This window comes from Buteo buteo, chromosome 23 (genome assembly GCF_964188355.1).
Source record: "Buteo buteo chromosome 23, bButBut1.hap1.1, whole genome shotgun sequence".
Classification (NCBI taxonomy): Eukaryota; Metazoa; Chordata; class Aves; order Accipitriformes; family Accipitridae; genus Buteo; species Buteo buteo.
This window is the reverse complement of record NC_134193.1, coordinates 3,064,414-3,088,658: the sequence shown is the minus strand read 5'-3', so window position 1 is coordinate 3,088,658 and position 24,245 is coordinate 3,064,414. Positions and strand designations below refer to the sequence as shown.

Genomic DNA, 24,245 nt, shown 5'->3' with positions numbered 1-24,245 from the left:
GAACTGGCAGCATCACTGCACCAGTGCCGTGGTACCCCGACAGCAGGTCCTGCCTCCAGCCAGTCCCCCCTCGCTGGGTCACGCAGCAGCAGCTGCTCAGCCTTAAAAACTACAGCCAGTCACCCTCCCCGTGGGTGCTGAGCCCCCAACATAAGGGATACGCCAAGGCGCAGCTCAGCACCGTGCAGCGCCTGGGGGGAGGCACCAGTTTAAGCCCACACAGCAGCCTCAGCACTGGAGAAGGGGCACGTGCTGGAGCCCTGAACGAGTGGAGCACACGCTGCATGGAGGTGTTACACCCTGCAGGACATGTGTCCAGAGCTAACTTGTGCTCACCTAGACTGGAGCGAGACCCAGCACTGTGCACAGCCCCATCCTGCCAGGAGCAGCACAGGAGCCAGGAGGCACCAGCCCAGGACAGGCAGCTCGAGGCAGCAGCACCCCATTACACCTCCCTGCCTATCGCGAGCTGCGGTGGCACAGCAATCAAGAGAACAACTCGGATCTACCATTTGCTTTTAATTTAATGGTTTTCTCAAGACCATTTTGTAGGAAGGAGGGGAAAACACACACACCCTGGAGAAGGGAAAGGGCCAGGGAACACACGGCAATAGTGCAACGGAGCTTCGACGTGCGGCACGTGAGACAATGGCACAGACACCTCCACCTCCCCGTGAAAAACATCTGGGTGGCCATTATGGAGCCAGACACATCCCATGCTGCTGAAGTTTTACATCAAGTTGGAAAAAGGCAATAAATAAAGAAGTGGTGCCTCAAAGGCGCTTTTTTTTCCTCCTTTCAACATAAAGAAAAAAAAAAAAAAAGAGATGTTGGCATCTGAGTGTGCTCTCACACTAGGGTTTCGGCCAGATCCAGTTGGGTTTCTCAGCGCAGGAGAGGGAAGAGCCGGGGCCTGGGCAGTTTGGACCCTTTTGCCAGCACGTCCTGAGAGCCCAGCCCGCAGGCAGCAGCCAGGGCAGCACCTTTCAGCCCCTCGCCAGCACCCTGCTACATCTCCAGCTTGTTTGAGGTATATCACCTGCCCCATCCGTTACCTTGTGCAGCCAAAAAACAGTGCAAAGAAAAAAAAAAATCCCCCCAACCCTTTAGTTTCTTCCCCCAATGAGATGAGCCTGTTTACAAGGGAAGGATGTCAGCGAGGAGCCTCCGGGACCCCCCAGCCCCTCCACAGGGGCAGTGGCCGGATCACTCAGGGCTTTGGTCCATTTAATGTCCTAGCCCTGGGGCATCCCCCCACCAGTGCCCCACAGCCACTGCAGCTCCCTTCCCCGCCTGCACCCGAGGCTGCAAAATAAATACGTGGGACGTGGCTCAGCAGCACCGGCAGCCCCGGGGCACGGAGGGCTCAGCCCCCTCCCCAACACACACCACCCCGGGGAGCCCTGCCGGGGGGTGCCTTCAGCTCAACTTCATGCTGATGGCCACGGCACGCCGGTAAACCTCCGTGACATTGTCACAGCCCGCCAGGGACAAGCTGCTTTCTTGCAGGGGACTCCGGCAATGGGTCACAGTCCAGCGGCGCAGCCTGCGCCCTTCCTCTATCTCCTCCTCCTCTTCCAGCCGGAGGAGGCTGTCGGCAGAGATGCAACCCCGCATGCCCCCGCTGCCGTGGGGGACGCGGGTGGGCAGGTCGAGCTGGTCGAAAGACTCCGTGGAGAGGATGCTGTCCTCGCTCACGGCGCTGGATGGGCGGGCACGGGGAGCCTGGGGCAGGGGCACCTCACCGAAGCCCCCGAAACCCTGCCCGGGGAGACTCTCTGGCTCGGTGCTGCTAGAGGAGTACTTGCCGTTGTGCTTGAGGATGCCTTTCCGACGAGCAGGGAGACCCTGGGGGCCCTGCTCCGGGGAGGGGTTGTCAGCAAACACGCTCCCATCAAGGTCCAAGCTCCCCGCATCCAGAACATCCCCAGACTCGCAGCACTCCAGGGATGAGTAATATCCCGACTCCCTCGTCGAGGGCTTTTTCAGTATTCCCTTCTTGGGCGCAGCCGTGGGCACCGCTCCAACGCCCGTGTTGCAAGGCAGCATCCCGGAGGACAGGATCCGGGTGAGACCCGCAGCAGCCACCTCGCCATCCTCATCCCTTGCCTCTCCTACGGGCACTGCTGACGAGGGGCTGGGGCTGGGCACCTTCTGCTCACAGGAGTTTCTCTTCTTCAGGATGCCCTTGGGCCGCTTGAGAATGGACTTGGAGGGGTTCTCCGGGGCCAGGGCCACCTCCTGCAGCGCGTGGGAGACGTCGTTCTCCTTCTTGGACTTCTTGAGGGAGCGCTGCCGCTCCAGGGCTACGCCGGGGATGTGCTGCTTCAAGAAGCATCGCACCTTGGAGCTGTTCTCCAGGAGGGGCCGGGAGGAACGGCGAAGCCACTCTGCCACCGTGGCCAGGGGGGACTCGCTCTCCCGCAGCAGCTCTTGCTCCCCGATGGGCACTTTGTAGCCCCAGTTCACCCACCAATGCGTGGCGATGTCCTCGATGGTGGCACGGCGCTCCGGGTTCACCATCAGCATCCACCGGATCAGCCCGCAGGCATCTGGGGAAAGAGGCAGGTCAGGCACCGAAGGGAACACGCAGAGAGGGGGGAGCGCACAGGGTGGTGGGGGTCTGCTTACCCGACAGCTTCGTGGGCTCCCGGTAGTCCCCGCTCGTGATCTGCTTGACCAGAGTCTTGTAGTCGTGGCCATCAAACGGCATCGTGCCGTGGACCAGGATGTAGAGGAGAACGCCCAGGGACCAGCTGTCCACCTGCCAGAGGGACAGACGAGCCTGGAGGGGGGGACAGCAGGACCAGGCTGTCCTGGCCCCCACCCCAGCTGGATAGGACCCCCCAGCAGAGCCTCAGCAGCAGCTCCTGGGGTGGACGGAGCGTGGGGCAGGACCAGCTCCAGCCACCTGCATCCCACCACGTTCACCCCACTGTGGCTGCCACACACCAACCGCCTGGCACTTGGTCTTAGGGGACCCGTTACCCCAAACCACAGAGGCAGAGCTCTGCCTACAATGCTCTCCTGGGAAAACACCCTGCGCTTTCCCGAGTTCAAGCGAAGAGGAAGCAAGAGATTCCCGCACACAGGAGGCGAGACACAACCTACCTCTGGGCCCTTGTATGGCCTCCCATTGATGATTTCGGGGGATGCGTAGAGAGGGCTGCCGCAGTAAGTCTGCAAAAGTTTGTCCTGCTGGTAGACGTTGGACAGGCCAAAGTCTGCAATCTAGAGAGACATTTATAGCTGTTATCAAGCAGCAAAGCTCCCTTCCGCGGGTGGAGCAGCATTGCCACCTGAAGCTCTCCAGCTGCAAGCTTGGCTGAAACCAGGTCTGCCCTTGCACCCTGGTCCTGGGTGCCCTCAGTCTCCTCAGGGAGCAGCGGCTGCCTGGCTTTCCACCCCCGAGGCTGCTCCTGCCCCTCTCCCCCTCCCAGAAAACTCGCCCCAGCCACCGCAGCAGCCGCCCTGCACCTCTACCCCTCCAGCCCCATCATGCTGGGAGCAAAGGCAGTTGCAAAGGCGCGGTTAGAGGGAGAGCTGCCGGGCTCTCCTCCAGCTCATTCACAGCCACACCAGGCTGCTTCAGTCCCTATCTGCTCCGCCTAGCACACAGGCATTCATTATCCTCATTACACCCGTCACCTCTCAGCGAGCAGAAGGTACAGTCCTTGCTTGCAAGCTCCCAATTGCAAAACTACCCCTTACAGAGATAAAGCCCCGCAGCCTGTTTTATCACCGACCGCACCGATTCCCAGCCGTGGCCGTGCCCTTCCTCCCCGGGCGGCTGCAGCGCTCCCGGCCGAGGCGAAAAGCATCGCTCGGGGCCAGCGGAGGCAGGAGCTGCCCTGCACCTCCCTGCACCAGCCTGACCAGCATGTAGGGGGACCGGGATGTTCACTGGGAGAGCCCTTTCTTATCCAGCCAGTCATGCTTTGACCTCAGCGTTCAGACTTTGCCCTCTTATCAGCCGTCAGATATACGTTATGGCTTTAATAGGCAGCAGGGAGGCTCTGCCTCTGCAGCCTCTCCCGCTCTGCTAGCGGGGGGGCACGTACAGGCACCCTCCTGGCTCCCCATCTCCTGGGAAAACAGCAGCGCAGGCTGATGCCAGCGGTCCCAGAGCTGCGGAGAAGCGTGTGCCCTGGGGGGACCGGGGTGTTGTGGCCACCCCTAGTCCACCCGCATCCCTCGGACCCCTTTGCTGGGTGACACCCAAGGCATGGCCAGGCTCTGCCAGCCTCTCACCTTGATGTTCCCGTTTGTATCGAGAAGGATGTTCTCCAGCTTCAGGTCCCTGTGAACGATCCCGTTCTGCACAAGAGAAGGAAGAGCCGGGTTTAGTTTACAGCCTGTTTGAGGAAGGGAAAGTCGGGCAACACAGGGAGGTCACTGCCGTTCACCGGCACGGCGACACGCAAACAGGACATGATGACAGCAATCAGAGGAGCAGTTAATAACCCTGGATGCATTGACGACAGGCTGTAAACCATGTCCCGACATGGGTGCTACCAGCCCCCTGTGCCGCTCGGGAGACTGAGCAGGGTGGCACCCTGCGCCAGCACCCCGCGCCGTGCTGGGCTCCTGCACCCTCCCCAGCCACACACCCGTGAGAGTGGCTGGTGCCAGCTCCTGCCAGGGCACGGTCGGCACAGCTCCGTGCTTTGCCGGGACCTGCTGCTTCCCAGCTAAGCAAGACCCCAGTTTCCTTTGGGTTCAGGAGGTGCCCCGCAACACCCCCTTTCATGCCAAGGGCACGCGGGTACCCGGGACCGAGGCATGGCCTTTGAGCATCCTCCAGGGAGACCCACAGGCTCGAGGGTCCTTCCAGGGCAGGCACAGCTCATCCCACAGCCCCAGGCAGGGCCCTATAGCTTTACATCCCTTTCAGGGGACAAGAAGGGTGAGCCAGGGCTCTGCCTTCAGCCCCGGCAGACAGCCCTGGGCATCTCCCTCTGGGCAGGTGGGATGGGAGTCGGTGACTCTCCGGTGGGGTTAGCCAGCCCCACAGTGCAGCAGAGGAAAGCCAAGGCAAGGACTTCCCAAAGGCTGCTTGGGCACTGCCTCCCTGCAAGCCCAAGGGCAGCTGCACCCTTCAGATCAGTGGCAGGATCAACCCCTCTCCCGGGAAAGGCCAACGGCCACGAGTTCCCTTCACCTCCCAGCCCCGGCTGAGCTTCCCCATCGGGCACTGGATCCCTACCCAGCCCCGGCTGCTGCTCCTCTGCCCGGAGCTGGCTCTGCCGAGCACACAGGAGCCAATCCCCCCGCTCTCCCCCCGGGAAGGCGGTGGGAAACGCGGTGCCGACCCACCTTGTGGCAGTAGTAGACGGCCGACACGACCTGCCTGAAGAAGTGGCGTGCCTCCTGCTCCGTCAGCCGCTGCCGCTCGCTGATGTAGTCGTACAGGTCCCCCTTGCTGGCGTACTCCATCACGATGACGATCTTGCTGCTGTTCTCAAACACTGCGCGGGGACGGGAAGCCACAGGCTGTTAGGAGGGATGCTCAGAGCTAAGGGACTTCTCGTTAGCACGTGGCTTTTAATGAGCAGGCGGAGCCCTGACCGACTAACACACTGCCCACTCCACTGCCTGCGCCCTCAGTTTAGCAAAACAGAAGGTGTCGGGGTTCCTGCAGGTACCTGCAGGTCGGAGGGGGCGGCCAGAGCTGCCACCCGCACCCCACAGTGCCACCGGGGCTGCTGGCCAAGCAGCCTCTGCAGCCACAGAGCACAGGAGAAAGGGCTCTGCTCTGCCAGAAGGTGACTGAGGCGTGTGGTTCTTTGCTAGAAGGAGCCCTGCCAAGGGGGAAGGCGACGGAGCTACTGGCTGGCGCAGCCGGGTGGCCTTTCTGCGTGTTCCTATTGCTCCCAACAAGGCTCCGGCTCAAGCCAAGAGACGGAGCATTTTCTTCCTGTTTGCAGAAAGCTACCTCAATATTTTTGAATTCCAGCAGTCAGCGTGACTCAGTCCTTGCAAACGCTGCTGCGTATGAACTGCCAATCCACTTGCTTTTGTTTAGAGGACAAAAGGACTCTGGATACCTCACATACACCAGCGAGGCGGCGATAACGCGGGCACCGACCACACGCCAGCACAGCGCAATGAACCCCAGCCCCGAGGAAGAGCACGGGGCACGCCGGGTTTGCAGCCAAAGGACTCGGCATTTAAGCGAAGGCTGATCCAGCTGGAGAGTTGCTCTAAGTCTGGTTGTAGGCAAAACTTGAGAAATTCCCCTTTGATTGGTGTTGCCCAGACACCCTGGGAGCAAAGCCCAGCCCTGGCCATTAAGCCAAGCCCAGCAGCACCAGGAGCTCTCCCAGCACCCTGCAGTTTGGTTTTCCTATGCCCCAGGGGAGGGAATGAGAAGGACTCCAGTACTGAGATTAGCTCCTGCCCCTAGCTGAGAGCAGACCCACAGAGATTCCCGCTGCTCCGGCACTTGCCATGGCTGGGGCGAGTGCCCAGTACAACCAGAGCACACACGGAACTGGGCTTTGCGGGGGACCCTGGCCCCCGGCTCCCCTCCATGGCACAGCCTCTCACCAGCAGCCTCTCGCTTCCAGCCTCAAAAGACTACGTAAACTTTTGGAGCCGGCGGCTTCCCTCTCCGGGCGGGAGGGGACGGGATGGGAAGCGGCTATTTCTGGAGCAGGTATTTCCCCTCGCCGCTGCTCTGCACGCAGACGGGGGAGTGCGGTGGGGAAACCACAGCCCGGCAGCATCCGCTCTCCCTGCCGGCGCTGAGTCACCGGTCCGGCACAGGGAACGGCAAACAGCTTCTGCTCTGAACGAGCAGAGGGAGGAGAGCAGCAAGCGCTAACCCCACTGCTGCAGAGCCTGTCCAGGTACCCCAGAGGCTCCGTTCGGGGATGCTGCTGGGAAGGGGAGGGAGAGGAGGGCTCACCTTCGTGGACAGCAATGATGTGGGGGTGGTTGAGGGAGGACATGATCTCAATCTCTCTCCGGATATGGACAAGGTCCTGTTCATCCTTGATTTTGTCTTTCCGGATTGACTTGATAGCCACCTGCGGATGAGCACACGCACAGAGGGTCACCCGGCTGTTGGGGTCAGGAGCATTGTGGTTTCCCAAAGCCTGTTGCAGAGCAAGAAACCCACCCCCTCTTTCAGGAAGGGGGTCACAAGCCAGAGATCAATGGCCCAGCTTCTCCACCCAGGCACGCTGTATCAGAGAGCCGTGCTGCACGCCTCCGCTGAAACAACTCCAATAAAAGTAAACTTTATCAATTAGGTTTTTATTCTCTCCAAGTCCTGTTGCTGTGCACAAGGGAGAAGCTCCCCCCCGCCTCTCCCCCAAGGGAAACCTGCTGCCAGCTCCCTCCACAGGTAGCGCAGCCCTGCTCCTCATTTATGTGCTGTGGCTTACAGGAATTGTGTCCCAGGCTACAGCCGCCACTGGACCGCGGCCAGCTAAAGGAATGTGACCTGCACACATGACTTGGAAGATAACAACAACAACGTCTTCTTGGGGTCATGCAAATAAAAAAAAAACCCAACAGGTTTCATTTTCCTCGTTAATGCTTATTTCAAGGAGCTGATTATGCAGAGGTAAGAGAAAGTTTGGTATTAAAGAGTAGATTCCTCCTAGGCACAGGACTGAGCTCCAGCCCTGGGAGACCCAGCGCTGATGATGCGAGCCGCTTTCCAGGCTTTCACTTGGGTTTTCAAGCTATCCTCTACAAGGAAATTGAAAGGGGAGGAGAAAGAAGAGTAAGTGCTGGAGAATAGATGCCTTCTAATCCTCTTTCAAAGGGGCTGGGAAGAGACAATGTGCTCCTAGGGTTGAATTTACAACTGAATCCAGCAGAACCTCTTTTTTTCTATCAGACAAGAATGTGGAACAGCATTAATCCTGTAAAGGGACCCCCGCACCGGTCTCCCAGCAACAGGGAGAGGGGCCACGGACACCCGCCGGCCCCAGCTGCCAGCACAGGAGCGATGCTCATGGCTGCGCCGCGCAGGGACCCTCGTCCGCCTTCGGCTGTGCAGCACAGATGCTCGGCCTCATCTCCTTCCAATTTAGGGGAGTGGGAAACGTTGCTCCTCAAGACCTAGCCCACCAAGCCGCGAAAGGCTCAGAGCAAGTTTGCGACCCTTGCTAAGCACTCACAGCAAGTCACCAGATGCTAAAGCGGCGAGATCTCAGCTGCCACATCAGCGTCTTCACAGGAGAAGGACGTGCCCACGTTAAGGGCTCAGACGGGCACGTGAGAGGTGGCCGATGGGGTCCCTTTGGCCCATCTCTGCTGCACTGGGCCACTTCAGGCCAGCACTGGCCAGGGCAGGGGTTGCCTCCTGTGTGCTGTGCCTGCACCAGCCCCAAGGGTTGAAGCAACCAAGCAGAATGGACTCTGGCCAAGGGAAGTTCAATAACCCAGGCCCAAGTTTCTGTGCAAAGCAATACTGAAAGCACTTAATAACTTCTTGAAAGCCAGGTATTCTTTTCCCTGACCTTTGTGCTAGGTTAACAGGTTAAAGTTTAACAATTTTTTGCTCCAGCCCCTGATTACCTGACCCCCGCTAGCATGCGGGCAAAGCCTTTATGCAGCAAGTCAGCCTGCTCCTGCCCTCCCAAATTCCTGTTGACTCACTCTATTCATCTCTCCCCATAAAGCCTGACATCCAGCCCAACAGCTTCAGCATTTTGGGGGGTATGCAGCACATTTGCTCGCTGACCAAGACGCTCACTCACATACACCGCCGAGCTGGGGCTTAGGGCAAGATCCACTGTTCTTAAAAAGACAAAGTGGCCCCAGGCTGCCAGCACAGGAAGGCTTAGGAGATGCCACCGGCTGTATTCAGCAGAGTGCCGGAGAACGCCCTCGCCTACGAGCCTGGCAGTTAGTGACCTCCAAGGCAGCCCCGGAGTCAGGGCTGCAGCAGCGAGCAGGTTTAGGGTGCTGCTGGAGCCCCGGGGCTCTCCTTCTCGTGAGTGCTGCCCGCAGGCAGGCCAGCTGCCTGCGTAACGGTCAGGCACAGCGAGGGGACGGCACCGTTAGGGTCCACATCTCCTACGACAGAGACTGAACCAGCCACTCAGGGTGGGATGATTTATCTGCCTGTCAAGCCCTGCCGGGGAGGCTAATCCCTTGGCCATCCCATCCTTCCCCAGGGGTGCTGAGAAGCGGCTTTGTTCCGAAACACCCCCTACCCAAGAAGGCTGACAGCAGAGGATCTCCCCTCCAGACACAAAAGCCTGTGCCTGGCCACCCTGGAGATGGAGACCAGCAGCTTCAGGGGCAGACACTGCCACAGCCTCCACACTGCCTCCACCATCAACGCTATGAGAAGAATCTCCTGCAGGAAACAGCCCCAAGAAGTCCCGCTGCAGGAGACTAGAGAACTCGAGAGTACTTTCCAAGTCAAAAAGGCTTTTAATTAAAAGTTTTTTGGGGGCAGAACAGGTATTTTTCAGCAGCTGCTGAAAGATGCATTAAGCTACAACCCCAGGCAGCACTTTAGAAGTTGTTCCAGATTGCAAGTGCAGCATTTCATGCTCCATGAAATATGGATTACAACCCACTACGGAAGAGACCGGGGTTCGCCCCTTACTGGAGATCAAAAGAGACTTTGCTGCTTTGGAATATTCCAGGTGCTGCCTTCCCCTTGACACCACGCAAGCCCACAACTACATTTCTGACACTGCAAGCGAGTCCCACAGGAGGTCCCTCTTTCTATTTGACTTGGCTGCAGGCCAGGACTTGGGAACCAAGCTGGGAGAAACACCAGGCTGGGAGAAAAAAAGGCCAGATGCTGCCATGCAAACAGGTGCAGGAGCCAGTTTGCACCACCATGGCACACATTACTAAATATTCAAACCAAAAGATGCAGGGGAAAAGAAAACAAAACAAAACAAAACAACCAAAAAAAAAACCAGAAAGCAAAAAGAACCAGCAACTCTCTCCCCACCTGCCTGATATTTCAGGGGCACAACAATTTTGCAACGACTGGGAAGGGCACCCAGCAGAAGTACCCACCAAAAGGCGTGAGCATCATTTCACCTAAAGGATTTCTAACCAGAAAACAAGTTTTTTTCAGACAAAGAAGGTTCATGGAAGTCCCCAAAAATCCTTCAGCTGTGGGAGCCTGGTCTTCCCTGCAGCCTACCAACTGATCAGACACACCTTGCTCCAAGCTAAGTCCAGGTAGGTTGGTTAAAATTCAGAGGCAAAAAGAAAGCCAGGCAGTAAAACCAGATGGTTCAATATTCAGTGCATCTGACAGAGGCAGTTTCTGATTAGCCAGAGGCAAAAACCATGCACGGAGCAGCTCCAGCTTTACAGCCTCAGCCGGTAAGGTCGGATCCCCACAGCCCACGAGGGGTAACTGGTGGAGGCAGCAGTACCTGCTCTCACACCTCAGTGTTTAGGAAGTGAAAGCCACTTAGAGAAGGAGCAAATAACAACCCAGCTCAGGATAAGCCTAAAGATTAAACAGGTCCGGAAATGCTGAGTGCTACAAGAAAGAATTTGTGGGAAGAGGAGAGATTTGCGGTTAAGCCTCCTGTTCCTACACGGCCAGCTCGCTGAGGTACTAGTTAGTCAAGCCTTTGACTATCTCCAGCATTTATTGAGGAGTCATTGGCCTGTGTATTTAATTTGCATTATAATAGACCAACGCTGCTAGACAAACGAGTCCCGGTCCTAAGGGGCTTCCCCACATAGGTAAGTTTTCTGTCAGGTCAGAGATTCCCCGCACAAGCTTTGTTAGGTGCAGACAGGGAAATCCAAGTCTTCTCGCCCATCCCGAGGGGAGGGATCCTTCTAGGTCTGTGGGTGGAAGCTGCATTTCAAGGCCCTGATTATGCAGCAAAACAGCAGCTTCTTCAGAACCAGATAGGCTAATGGAAATGGCAGATCTGATTTAATTAAGAGCCGTCGCCTTACACAAGAAAACCTCTCAGATTTACGGTTGTTTTCCTTGACGTGCCTCAGTGGCACGTTAGTGATCCAATCTCACGCCCCGCTCTTCTGCTCAGCCCACGGAGCCTTACTGGGCCAGTCTCGCCGCTCCCAGGCGGACCCTCGTTGCTCACCCACGGTCTCAAGACGGGCTGGCGTGCGACCACCTTTCTTGGGTCCCATCCCACACCGCAGGGTGCTCGGGACCGAACAGGGGCAAGGAAATCACAACTCAAGTTTGCCCTTCGAACCCTTTGCAGATTCCCAAAGGACAGGCCTGCCAGAAGAGCAGCACCCCGCTTTCCTGGGGGGTGAGGGTCCCCCACCTCTCCCTGCACCCTTCCAGCACGCTGGATGGCCGTGCTCCGGGGTTGAGCCACGCGTTGCACGGAGCCACTTGTTTCGGAGGGGCTGAGGTGTCGATGGACTGAGTCACGGTTGCAATCAGACGCTCGGGGGGGCTCGGCTTCGCTTGTGCGCCGCACACCCACCGCTGCCGAGAGCCGAGAGGCAAAACCAACCAAGAACCAGGGCGAGAGGAAGGGAGAAAAAAAAAAAACACCAAACCCTTCAGATTCAAGTGCAATGTTTGCTCTGCGCTGCCGGATATCTGCAGGCTCCTTTCCCCCAGGAAGCCTGACACGGTCAAGTGGGCAAAAGGAGCTGCAGTCCCCTCCCGGGGGGGGGGGATGCGAGGCCCCTCCGGGCTCCCCCCCATCCTTCAGCCCGGGCCCGGCAGCACCGCAACCTCCCCGCACGCTGCACCGGGAACGGGGCCGGGTGAGGGCTGAGCCTTCCCGGTTACCGGAGAACCGGGGCCGGGGGGACCGCAGCGGGGGATGCTCCGGCTCCCGGGGAGGATGCACCGGAGACGGAGAAATCCTTACCAGTTTACCGGAGCGCTCCCGGGCTTTTTTCACCTTCCCGTAGGTGCCTTTCCCTAACGTTTCCAGGAACTCGTAGCGGTGTTTGAGGTTGTGTTTATGGTGGTGCCGTTTCACCGCCTGCTTCTTCATCAACGGCCGCGGGGATTTAATGAGCCCCTCGGCCAGCGAGGCGGCCAGCGCCGGTGCCGGTGCCGGTGCCGGTGCCGGTGCCGGTGCCGGTGCCGGTGCCGGTGCCGGTGCCGGTGCCGGTGCCGGTGCCGGTCCCCCCGCCCGTTCCATGCTTCTCTCCCAGCCCCGGCTCCGCCGCCTCCCTCCCCGGCCGCTAAATGCGGCGGCCCCGGCGGCCGCGCCCCCCCCGGTCCCTTCCCCGCCTTCCCCCCCCGCGCCCATTGGCCGCACGGCGGCGGCCGCCCCGCCCGGGAACCGGTGTCAAAAAAAATTAAAAAAAAAAAAAAAAAAAAAAAAAGAGGGGGGGGGATTGGGGGGAGACCCCAGGAAGGGGGGGGAGCTGTGGGTCAGGGGGGCACCCATAAGGTGGGTGCAAAGGGAGGGGGGGCAGCCCAGGGAGAGAGGCAGGGGGAAAAGTGGGGGGGGGCATAGAGGTAGCAAGGGGTGTAAAGGGGTGTCCCGTAGATTTGGGGGGGGGGGTGGTGGTGAGGACTTTCCAGAAGATGATGCGGGGAGAGATTGGTACCCAAAGGCTGCGAAGATGAGAGCGCTGGGAGGATGCGGAGCGAAGCGCCCGGGATGCGGGGACACGGAGGGAGACGGACGTACGGCCGGCCAAGACACGCACGCACAGATGTGGTTTGCTGTAAGGAGCCACGATGCACCCACGAGTCTTGGGAAAAAAAAAAATTGGTATTGAGGGCAAAAATCAGAGAGGGGAGAGGCCTGGGCAAGCGCAGCCCATCCACGCTCACCACAGGACCGTGCTTCGCCCTCCTGGACGCGCGGCCTGGGAGGGAGCAGGGTGCTCCGTGACCAGAGCCGGGGGGGGCAAACGTCTGCAGGCTGCTCCGGCGCTCCCACGCAACGGCTTTTTATGGACATTTCTGGTTAAATCTGCAGCACCTTCCCGTGTGGTCTTTTTGCCCCTGTGGTAAATCTTTGTTTTGAGATATTAAAAGAATGCAATTATTTCCCAAAGCAGCCAAAACAAAAGCTCTTGCCCAGCTCTGGCATGTGTGAGGACACACCGTATTGATTGAAGAAAGAGATAATTACAGCATTACTCATCCCCACACTCAGACCTGGATTTTCCCACCAATTCCAGCAGCTCAGGGCAGCCTGGCAGGGGGAGGCAGAGCAGGGGCTTGGGAGCATCTGCGAGGGATGATTTAATCCAGCACCAGCCCCTCTCTGCCCACTTTGTGTCCCTGAGCACAGCGGTGACACAGGCTGGAGCCGTGCAACGGCCCAGCACCCGCTCTCAGCGTACCACGACCGTGCCATGTCTCTACGTCTGGATGAGACCCGGGAAGGCGCCACAGTCCCCTGGCTGGTCTTGCAATCTGGGTATCGGAGGAGTGAGATTATAAAACAACTTGTTGAGGACATTCGCTCTGCAGGGTAGCTGTAACAACAGGCACCGGCATCCAGGTCATGGAGACAGCCGTGCACCAAATTTTTGCTCGCCCGTGGCTGTGATCTGTCTCGGTGCTGAAAGGACGGCATATTAGCTACCAGTTCGACACAGTTAGGACACACAGGTATCTCGTACTGCCACTGTCCCTAATTTTTATTGCCAATGGCCATGTGGGACCTCTGTTCCTCACAAGATGTCAGAGACGAACAACTTCTCGCAGCTTCAGACTGGTCCTGCATCCTTCCCCCCCAGCTGAACATCCCATAACCCATGGGCAAATCTCTCTCATCATTTTAAAATTAGTCATCTCCCACTAGTATGGAGGGGGATTGTCCAAAGGAGATACTGTGCTGAAGCAGTGAGTTGCAGTAATGAATTATTTACTGTGCAGTAACAGGAGCTGGGTTTCAATCTGCAAGTGGCCAGCAGGACCCATAGGGAAGATAAACAAGGCGTAGATGAGATTAACTAAACTGCTGTAATTTCAATGTCAAAGTAAACAGATAGGATCCTGTTCAGGCACAGCCCAGAGATTGCAGAAGGGTTGAAGGGGGAAGGTACAAACCTACCTTATTGCAATAAACAAAGCAATTTCACTTGACTAAGATGAAAGTGTCTGTGTCTCCTGGGCACCGCGAGCCCGCAGAGTAATGCTATCGGCAGCTGTGGGATCACTCGTGGTTTAGCCCACTGGTCCAAGAAAGCACTTGAGCACACATTTAACCTTAAGCACATGTTTAATACTGCCGTTGATTTATAAGGATGCTTTCCAGAGGCTTTCCCCGTGATGAAAGGAAGCAAGCCTTGGGTAGCTTCTCTTTATGTTTCTACCAGATAAATTCTTTTCTGCAATTTTCTGTGTTGCCGTTTATATGTAGGCTTAGGTATGCTTTTGTTCTAGACTGGCTCAGGAAGCCTATTTTAATGGAAATGTCAAGGGACACAGATCTAAGTCCACTGGAATCCACTGATAAGGATCCTCTATTGTAACAGTATTGCCACTACTTTCTCAACAGTGGGGAAATCCACTAAAATTCCCCCTGCCTCCCCCAGCTGTAGCCTTACAAATCCTAAACAGGGTTTCTCCAGCGGCGGCCCTTTGTACCACAGGCCCCAGTGCATGTCCGCTAAAACCAACATGAAAGTCAGGAAGGAATTTGGCTCGATGTCAGGTAAACCTGCTCAAAGCTAGTCTAATCAACTGGATGCTTTGTCATAACGGAAGCTCTGTTTACTTGCAGGCTCCTAACTTTTTATTTATTTATTTATTATTTTAAAATAAATGCTACAGCATTACCTCAGTGCTGGAAACATCCACGTTGTGGTCAAAACCTACGGCTCCACTTTTAGACTCGGTGGCAACCGTCTCTGTTCACCTCTGCTCGTGGACTAGTAAAGGAATAAACTTTCCCCAGAAGATACGCTTACAGCAGTGAGCCCTCCAGGAGGGAAGGGAAGAGCTCCACTAGGCATCAAAATGCCAAAGACAACAAAAAGTTTAATGATCGCCTCTCGTTAGTGGTCTTCCAAGCTGGCAGCATTCCTCACCTGCTGCTGGGTAGTGCTCAGGCAGGTGTGAAACCCATTCCTCCTCGGAAAACACTAAGGAAACTGGTTTTGCTCTGATCCTCCCAATTGGGTGCCCCATCCATCAGCAGAAGAAGGGAAACACATTAGCACCAATAGGAGCCTTTTGAAAAGTAATTTATGGCCTATCACATCTAATGATTACAGCAGAGGCCACCTCTGCCCCCCGCTTCCACCGCAGCTGTGCATTACACCAGCCTGCAGACTCCAGCCAGCCCTGTACGTCTGCTCTGGGTAAAGCCAAGCTCATTTTTTCTGGCTTGATAGCTACTCAGTGGGCAGATTTGTGCCCAGGCTAGACATTTCGAAGGATCATTTTGCAAAACTCCATTACCCTGGTAATGTTTGCACTGTGGTGCTCATGGACCCAGGTCCTGCCATCTCGCCTTATCGCTGCCAGCATAGGCAGAGGCACGGCGGGGTGAGCGGAAGGGAGCTCCCTGCTTTGTGGAGCTCTGGAGATAAGGGATGTGCCGCAGCCAAGGATGGATCACGGCTGGAGAAAGCAGAAATATCACCTCATTCAGCTGGACAATGTAGAAAAAAGCATCGCTCTTGGAGGGGCTCCGCACGTAGAAACGTGAGCAATGATGAAGCATGCCAAGAAGAGAAAAAGAGCGAAGCAAAACTGCAGTTAGGAATGACCTGGTTTGTGCACAGCGTGTGGGCACGGCCCTGCCCGGGTACAGCCTGCGGGGAAGGACAGGCTCCCGGGTCGGTATCCTGCTCACTCTGCAGCTGAACCAGCCACGGAAGGTCCCAGAACCTCATCTCCTGGCCGCTGGTACGGAGTGAGCCACCCCGGGTCAGTGACACCCGCCTCCTTGAACCATTAGAATCATGAGCTCTTTAGTTAAAAGCGTGATGAGGCCAGGAACCAGCCGCTTCAAAATATGAACTTATCTTATTTGGATTTTTAATCATCACATTATCAGGTGATAACCTGGTCATCATCATTATATAGTATTTACCTCAGAAATTGCTAGAGAGATGTGCAGTGGTCTGAATTACACTTTAATCTAAATGCTTGTTGAATAAAAGCCAAAATGGCAACCCCCATCCGACTCAAGCCGTGTACTTCAGCCACTACAACATACATTAACCCCTATGGCTGAAGCCCCCACTGAAAACCAGCAAACCCCAGACAAGTAGGGGCAAGGGCTGAGCAGGAACTCGTACGCAGTTTTCTCTTATACTGGGCTTTGCTCTTCTCTCGCATATATGCCCACGGCTCATTCTAACACACAATTAACAGGAGTTCAGTGCACAGACCAGCAGTCACAAATTACCCACACCAAGGAGAGAAAATTTTACATATCCAATAAATAAAATACATTATTATATATAGTATTCTTCTATTATACTGTCTCATTCAAGGTCCCCCTACTACAGATCAAACAGATTGTAGAAATCAAACAACCCAGGACGCCCTGCGATACATTCCCAGGCACTGGAAGTCACGGCAGGGAAGGTTAAAGCCTGCGGCAGCACATGGGGCTACAGAAATGCTGAGGCATTCATAAAAAAAATAAGCAAACTCCCCCCCGAAAAACTGGAGCTTTTATTTTCAGAGCAGGAAGCGTCTGTATTTCAGGGTAGTGACTCGATATCCGTCCCAGTGCCGGCGGATGCTGATGGAATGGGTTTGTCTGCTGGCTTCGACCAGGCTGGCTCAGCTGTGACTCGGCAGCTGGTGTCCCTGCAGGGTTGGGGACCGAACAGGGCCAGGGCAGCGCATACAGGGATGGCAGCAAGAGACAGGTCCGAGTGTTTCCTGGTGCCACTGCAGCTCCGGCAGCATGGAGGAGCTCTATTCCCAGCTATCCAAAGATAAATTCAGCGCTGAAGCTGTACGACAGCATTCACACAAAAGCACGCTGGGTCTCCTTTGGGGAAGGGTTGGTCGACTGATGGCCGAAGGGCAGCACCGACCCCAAAGAGCATCTTCCTCCCATGGCCAGGACCAGCCGAGCAGAGCGGGGCATTGCTGTGTGTGTTATGGGCCCACAGCAAGGTACAGGAGTCATGTCTGCTCTGTTAGAGGTTGTTCTAAGGAAGTTTCCTTATGCAGACAAAGTCTGCTCAGGGACAATAAGAAGCGATGCTTTTTGGCAGGAGGGCCAGCACAGCCCTTGGCACTGCTGTGTCGGAGCAGCCACCGGCGCTGGTACTGAAAAGCCTGGCTTTCAGTAAACACAACTTCGAGTATCAGGAGTTCAGGCGAGGACACGGCAGCAGCCAGCTCCAGGATCCGTTGAGCCCCATTAGGTAGCTGGAAGACTACAAGAGCTCAGCTGGGTTTCAGATAAAGGCGCACAGAGAACAGACCGCAACTGCTAAGAAGGTTGGTGGGCACAGGGCTCCTGTGAAACCTGAGGGCTGGCTGGGACAGAAGGACCAGCCTGTAGCTTTTTACAGCTCCCCAGAGACAGGAGGAGCTGGCTGACATACCTACTGAAGATCAGTAAGAAAGAATGCCACAATGCCCTGTTCAAAGCACTTGGTGTACTGAAATGTGATCCCATTTCAAGGCAAGTCTCTCTGAGAGCTAATACATATATTAAAAAAAAAAAGATACCGCAGGCAATTACCAATCCATTCTCAAGATTGCTGACAACAAATCTCCAAGGCAGGTTAAAATTACTACATATTTTGGAAAGAAAGCTGGGTTGAAAACCAGTTATTTTATATTTATTTGCTTTATTTCTAAAAGATTCCCTTTGCACCACCATCCACAATTTAAAGTTCAGGTTCAGCAAACGTGCTTTGACATCAACAGGTCTTCTACACTGAGGTCTAAGCACACCCCTTAAATACACTACTGAACTGGCATCTAAATAGGTTTTCAAATGTCAGACAACAGACACCAGTAATCCTGATGATGTGAGATGAGGTGGACAGTTCACTGACTTCCCTGCCCCTGAAGAACAAACACCACAGTTTGTTTTCAGTTGGCCTTGGGAAGCCCTGCCCAACGTACCAGGGCAGCAGCAGCCAGCCGAGGCCACAAACTCTCTTCTCTGTGAGCAGGAATGACCCCAGCCATGGCAGCAGCTCCTCTGGAACAAAGCAGGGAGGAACGATGCAACCCAAGATGCTGCAATGGGACCTGGTGCGTGTCTGCCACCCACTGAGCTGGGGCAATGTGTGAATCCATGCAAGTACCTCCCCGAAATCTCTTGAAGCAGCTTGTTCGTCACAGCTGTGGCTCAGACAGCAGTACCTGCTGGAGATGACAGTGGCTGACAGGTATGTGCTCTCGTAACACCGGACAAACCCAGCCGTGGGTGCAGCCCGTGGCGTGAACCTGCAAGCTGCCTGCTCCTCGACCTGCTCACCGTGGTGGCAATTATGTTGGCTGGCATCTCCCAGGAGCACAGCACGGGTGCAGCCTTTGCAACGGGGATGTACCCACAGCCCCGTGTGCTATCACACACGAACCCGGTCCCACGGACGTACGTGCCAACTTACACATGTGCTGGCGGTACAGGGCGTCTGCACACACCGAGTTGTGTGTGCGCCCACGCCAACACACACAACTTTCCCCTCTGTGCATCTGTATAGGTACGCGCACAGACACACACATCTCGCAGCACAGGGTACCTCTGTGCCACTGCCAAAGCTAAACGGCCAAACCATTCCGGAGAAGAAAGGGGTTTGTCATCACCCCTTGCCCCGAAAAGCAGCCGTCTGCCCCACGCAGCCATAGAATCTCACCCTCCACTGCTGGCAATTCCCATCTAAGGCCCCGTTCCATGGGGCTGGTTTGATCACTGGGCTGGACCTCCCGGCTGCAGCTTTATCTTGCCCCTCCAGGCACAACAAGCTCCACCAAGTATCAGTTTCAAAGATGGAAGCACTTAGAATCATCTGCTGAAAAGCACAGGCAACATGCATCTGGGGTAACAAACACTGCAGCTATCTAATCCCTAGAGATTCACTGCAGGAGCTCAGGGAGCCGCAGCAGTGTGAGCAAGAGCAGGATTCAACCCCACAGACATCTCCTTGACTGACACTGTGCAGCAGCATTACAGACTATCTGCCTGGGGGACCCGAGAACAGAATTCAGCTCGTGTCATAGCTACTGCAAGGTGTCTAGGCTCAGAGGCGATGCCTGTTCATGGGAACGAAGTGCTGGAGGAGATGCATAACATCCTTTTCATATCAAGTTATTTGCTGGATCCTTATGCCATCAGCTAGGATCCCTGCACAACCCAAAAAGGCATTTTGGAGCCAGCCTGTGATGCCAGCAGCATAGTCCATCACCACCTGGGCAGGGCACCCCCCCCCAGCTCCAGCAGGATGCCTGCCAGGAGGTGCTGGTCCAGCCTGGGCTCAGCCCATGGATGCCATCTGCCGTTCAGAGCACTGGGAGGAGACTGGGAGCCCATCCAGCACTGCTCAGCCCAAACAAGCGCAGCACTTCTTAAAAACAAACAACCCTACACACACAGTCAGGGTGCATCTGATTCACCTCCCTGCTCCCCAGCCTTGGCTCAGGGTCACATCTCCATCACCTGGAGGGCAGGCACAGCCCTTTTGTTGCAAACAAAAGCAGATTATCTCCTGCAGTCTTCTATTTCCCACAGCAGTAGGAACAACACAGAACAGCAGGATTCAAGGTGCAGTTGTGAGAACCATCAGTGGAGACACTTAATCCTCCAGCTCCTGTCTGCCAGCATGCTGGAACTAGTGAATGCCACCATCAAGCCTGTAGAGGTAATGAGAAAGTTTGGAGGATTTCACCTGCTCCTGGAGGGAATCTCAACCTACTAGAAGGGTTTTCCCACGAGCCAAGAGGAGCCAGGGAAGGGCTGCTGGTGCTCAAAGGAGGCTGGGTGGCTGGCAAGAAGGTGGCTGTGGCTGGAGTCCCACAGCATCCCCTTCCAGTTGTTGAGAAACCCAGAAGCAGCTTTAAATAACCTGGTGCTGCCTAACAGCTCGCTGCTGATGGCTGGACACCCATCATCCCCATAAGAGAGATGTCCTTGGTCCAGAGAAGATCCATGGATGAGCCCCCAGAGAAGTCCAGCAATAGCAAGGAAGCCCAGGAGGGGTTGGGGGTCAGGAATGGCATTGACCAAGCCATTTTCGGGGTGCAGTGCAAGTGCTGTGGATGGGACACATGCTTACCTCCGAGTCTCTGCCATCGGGTTGGTTTTGCTTAGTGCCATTCACACTGCATACACGGACATCTGGGGTGGACACTCAAATAGCCTGTTCCAGGGCAAGCAGCTGTAACATACTCTGTGTTTTGAATTATGGGTTGATTTTCCCTGGCTTCTGCAGCAATCTCATTAAATCTCTTATTCCATGATTAATTAGCAGAGCTCCTCCAGCCCCACCTTGGGCTGCTCTGCCACCCAGCAGAACAGCTTAAAAGCATGCTTAAAAGTTTGAAACCTTTTCTTGAAACAATCAAAGACAGTTAGTTTGAAAACACAGCCAGGTTCCTTCAGCAGGGGTCAGGCACTGGCAGAGCCCAGGAGGTCCCTGAGCCCCATTAGGGACCAGGCTGAACTCAAGCCACCAAAAAGCCAGATCAGAGGGGCCATACCGAAGTGGTGGGCTCCCACAAGCAGAGCCCAGCACAGGGGCCGATCAGACCTACCCTCTAATCGTAGCTTTTGCCACTGACCACGTAATTACGGGTATGGCTCTTCTCACCTTCCTGCTGCCTGGTTACCTCTCTGTGTTTGCTAAGCCATTTATGATCTGCTGGTAAAAAGCAAACAACATTATTACTAGGGAAAGTGCTTCAATTTTTCAGGTACAGAGGTCTCCGAGTGGGTGTTATCTGGAAGCACGGTGCAGTAGAGGCGTGCTGGAAGTGTCTGAAGTCTCAGCAGCTGCTTTTCCTGGCAGATTTTGGGGAGAAGCCAGCAGACAAAGCAGGAGGTGGCTGCAGAGCGCACTAGGGGTCACAGAAAAAGCTCACTGCTGCTCAGGAAGCCCCCCAGTCCCTGAAATCAGGATAGACGTGGAAACAAACCCCTGGGAGAGCTGCTCAGGGTGGGAACTACACCTGGAAAAGTCCAAATGACATCTAGGTTTCAAGCTCTCGTGAAAACTTGACTCTGCATAGTACCAGCATGGGGAAAAGCATCCCCAGCACCGCAGAGCGACCTGCTGCTGGCTGGGGAGACAGCAGCTCTGGGGACGGATATACCAAGGATCCTGTTTGGTGATGAAAGCTTGGGTTTCACCGCAAAGGCAGCTGACCCGGATCTGCTTCTCGCTATGCTGCGACTTAGAGAGCTCCTCTTTCTCTCCCTCTCTAAATGTTCAGCACATCCCCCCAGCTTTGATTACTGACCGTCTCCCCCCAGCCTTGTCCCCAGTCCCCCATCTCTTCATTAAGTCCTAGAGCGGGTTTACTCCCATGACACTGCTTTGTCTGTCACTCTCTCCAGCCTTTCTGGAGGGAGAAAGCAAAGGATCAGCCTCCAGCTGTGCTGCAGCCAGACAAAGGGAGCAGATTCCTCCTCCCCTTGCTCCAGCTTAACAAAGCCAGCCCAGCAGCACTGAACCCTGAGCCTCGACCAGTGCGGCCTCACTGCAACAAACAGGGCTCAGGGCTAATGAGAAAGCAAGAGCAGAGGAGCATCAGGCTGTGCTGTGTGTGGGAAAGGTTCCTTAAGGACAAAGGAAAACACTTCATTAAGAGCTAGAGACTCTCAGCTGTGCAGAGGCAGCTGAAATGGAGATCCGCTGTGCCCGGAGACACAGGGTTTGTTCTAGAAGGGGAGAAGGCTCCCTCTTTCCTTCCAAGCCTCTTCCATCCTCCTCCAATTTTTACAGTTCAAAGGGATGTTTTATGAGCCTTCTGGGGTCAGGAGGCAGCACCCTCAGGGCTGCACACGCAGAGAGGGGTGCTCTTAGCACCTTCCCTCAGCTCTGCTAGACCCTGCAAACCTTTAATCATCCAGGGATGCTGTTAGACAGAAATGCCTGGTCCCAGTGCCCTGCTTGCCCTTCCCTGCAGCCTCACCCCCCAGCAGATCTCACCCTGGAGCCCTGCTCAACTGCACTATGTTAAGATTGTCTCTGCTGGGCTCCGTGCTCCTCACCGGAGGCCTGGAACACAACCCAGCATTGCTGCGGGCAACTCCTCCACCCTGGCCGGAGCTGCGTATCTGCATCAGGGTAGAGCTCCTTTCTGCAGTTAGATATTTGCATCTATACAGCCTTCCAAAACACGGCACCTGGACGAACAACGCATCAGGAATACACACAGGAATGTGACAAGGGATGGGGACAAACACTGTTGTGCCTATGTACACGGCCAGGGACAAGCAGGTGGGATGTAAATAATTAGCGAGCAGGTTATTAGCTGCTGAGTTAGTGCTTTTCCCCTTTCCTCTGAGCTACACAGCACTTTGGGATCAGAGAGAGGGGACTCGGAGCCGACAGGGCTGCACTTCAAAAGGAACCACTCGCTTCCTCGCAAATACCGGCAGACGGGAACGGACACCCCTCTCTGCGAAGGGGCAGGAGGCGGCCCCAGCCCGGTCTCACCGGAGGAGCGATGCTCGGAGGAGATACAGGCAGAGGAGCCGGTCCCTGACCCTCCCGGGGAGCCCAGCTCGGGGGTATCCCCATCCCCATCATCCCCATCCCCATCATCCCCATCCCCATCATCCCCATCCCCATCATCCCCATCCCCATCATCCCCATCCCTGCCGTTGCGGCGGCCGCCGCACGGTGTCCTCGGTGCTCCGCAGCGGCGGGAGCAGGTCCGGCCCCGGTGGAGCCCCGCAGCTGCCCCCCCGGGATCCCCCCTCCTCCTCCAAACCTCTCCCTGCAGCCCAGGAACCGCTTGCAAAAAAAGAGGGATAGGACACCGCGGAAAGGAACAAGCGATGGGGCAAGTGCCCAAGGCACGGGATAGCCCACCGACCCCCAGGATGGCTGCCTGCACTAGCCCCCCACCCTGTCCCCAACCCCTTTTTAATCTGGGACCCAGCTTTTCATAAAACGACAGTCCTGATGCAGCCCTGAGCACAGCCAGCCTTCTCCGAAGGTTTTTCTGAAGACAGCTTTTAATGGTGCAACTGCTACAAGCTAGAATTGTAACCCTCCCGCAAACTGCCTGGGAAGAACGAAACCAAAGAGGAGGCGATGGCCAACAAAGCCATCACCAAGGCCACTGCCCGGCCCCGGGGTGAGAGTGCTCCAGAACCAGAGGCAAGGCTCAGTTTTGCTCCTTTCTCCCTGGGCTGAACAGAAGATCCCAAATCATTAAAGGAGCTAAAACCAGGGTTGGAATATTGTAGGTTGAGGCCATCTCTGCGTGAAACCCAGCAAAGGCAGTATCTGTGCTAGTCCTGTGCCAATCGCAAGGTCTTCCCTCTAGCCAAAACAGTCCCTTGGGCATTCATCCCTCCCAGGAGCATTGGCAGCCCCTTGCTCCAGCTCCTGGCAAAGTGACAGTCAAATGCTACAGGTTTGCAGGAAAAGCCTTACTACGAAGGCAAAAGAACGATCCCCTGGATCTGGCTGCAGGTTAAGAGTTTACCGTGTTGCAAGCCAAGGGGATCTGTGCAGGGAAGCACGCGTAGATCCCAGGATGCTCGAAGAGGGCAACATCACAACAGTTTTCCCTGAACCACCACTGACCTGTCTGGATACTCCTAACACCTTCAAACCCGTTGCCTTCGGTAGTGGGTCAGGATGGCCGCAGGGAGACACTTGCCAATGCCCTGATCTCCAGAGCCCTTCCTGCTGGCAAGAGACATGACACACCAGCGCTGCGAGCAGTTCCTTCATCTGGGTTTCCCCGTAGACCTCTGAAGACAACTGGGAGGGGGATCCTGGCCTGGAACGGCAGCACCCAGGAGGAAGAGGAAGAGCAGCCCTGTGGGCTCCTGCCAGCCATGGCTCCAGAGCAAGGCTGGGTTTAACTTCGGGCAGGCAGAGCTGAGCTGCCAGGCTCCCAGGCCAGCTTGGAGGGTGCTCACCCAGCCTCAGCATCGCTGAGAGCTGCCCAGCACCACCACCACCAGCACCACCACCACCGCTGGAGGCAGCGAGGGGCAAGGTCCTCCACCGGGCAGGAGCCAGCTAGGAATCGGAGAGGCACAGGGCCTCCACGGCACTGCTCAGGCCCTGGCTCACCCCACCGACAGCCAGCAGGCAGTTCCGGATCACGATGCTGGAGCAGGCACAGCGTGGGGTGGGCATGGGGGGCAAGCTCTCCCACTTGTTCTTCTCGGGGTGGAAGGCCTCTGCGGACTCCAGGACGGTCGGCTGGTTTC

At 56.0% G+C, this 24,245-nt stretch overlaps 2 protein-coding genes across 10 annotated transcripts in view; both read right to left on the bottom strand.

The window, feature by feature from the left end:
* Positions 1–522: 522 nt before the first annotated feature.
* Positions 523–23,961, bottom strand: NUAK2 (NUAK family kinase 2). 2 transcript variants are annotated; one of them, XM_075055999.1, is made up of 7 exons: positions 23,608–23,961; positions 6,911–7,031; positions 5,317–5,468; positions 4,252–4,317; positions 3,112–3,231; positions 2,632–2,764; positions 523–2,552 (listed from the first exon to the last, which is right to left on the bottom strand). In XM_075055999.1, exons 1-7 carry the CDS (start codon positions 23,959–23,961, stop codon positions 1,420–1,422), a joined length of 2,079 nt encoding a protein of 692 aa, XP_074912100.1. In that variant the 3' UTR covers positions 523–1,419. The 2 variants fall into 2 exon arrangements, with proteins under 2 accessions (XP_074912100.1, XP_074912101.1); XM_075056000.1 differs by lacking the exon at positions 23,608–23,961 and adding an exon at positions 11,814–12,197.
* The window catches only part of KLHDC8A (kelch domain containing 8A), a 33,981-nt gene continuing 32,748 nt past the window's right edge, over positions 23,013–24,245 (bottom strand). For 7 of the 8 annotated variants that reach the window (XM_075056001.1, XM_075056003.1, XM_075056004.1 and 4 more), the window contains one exon: positions 23,608–24,245. In XM_075056001.1, the coding sequence (XP_074912102.1) occupies positions 24,052–24,245 (194 nt within the window). In that variant the 3' untranslated portion in view covers positions 23,608–24,051. The other variant, XM_075056007.1, reaches the window with a different exon arrangement.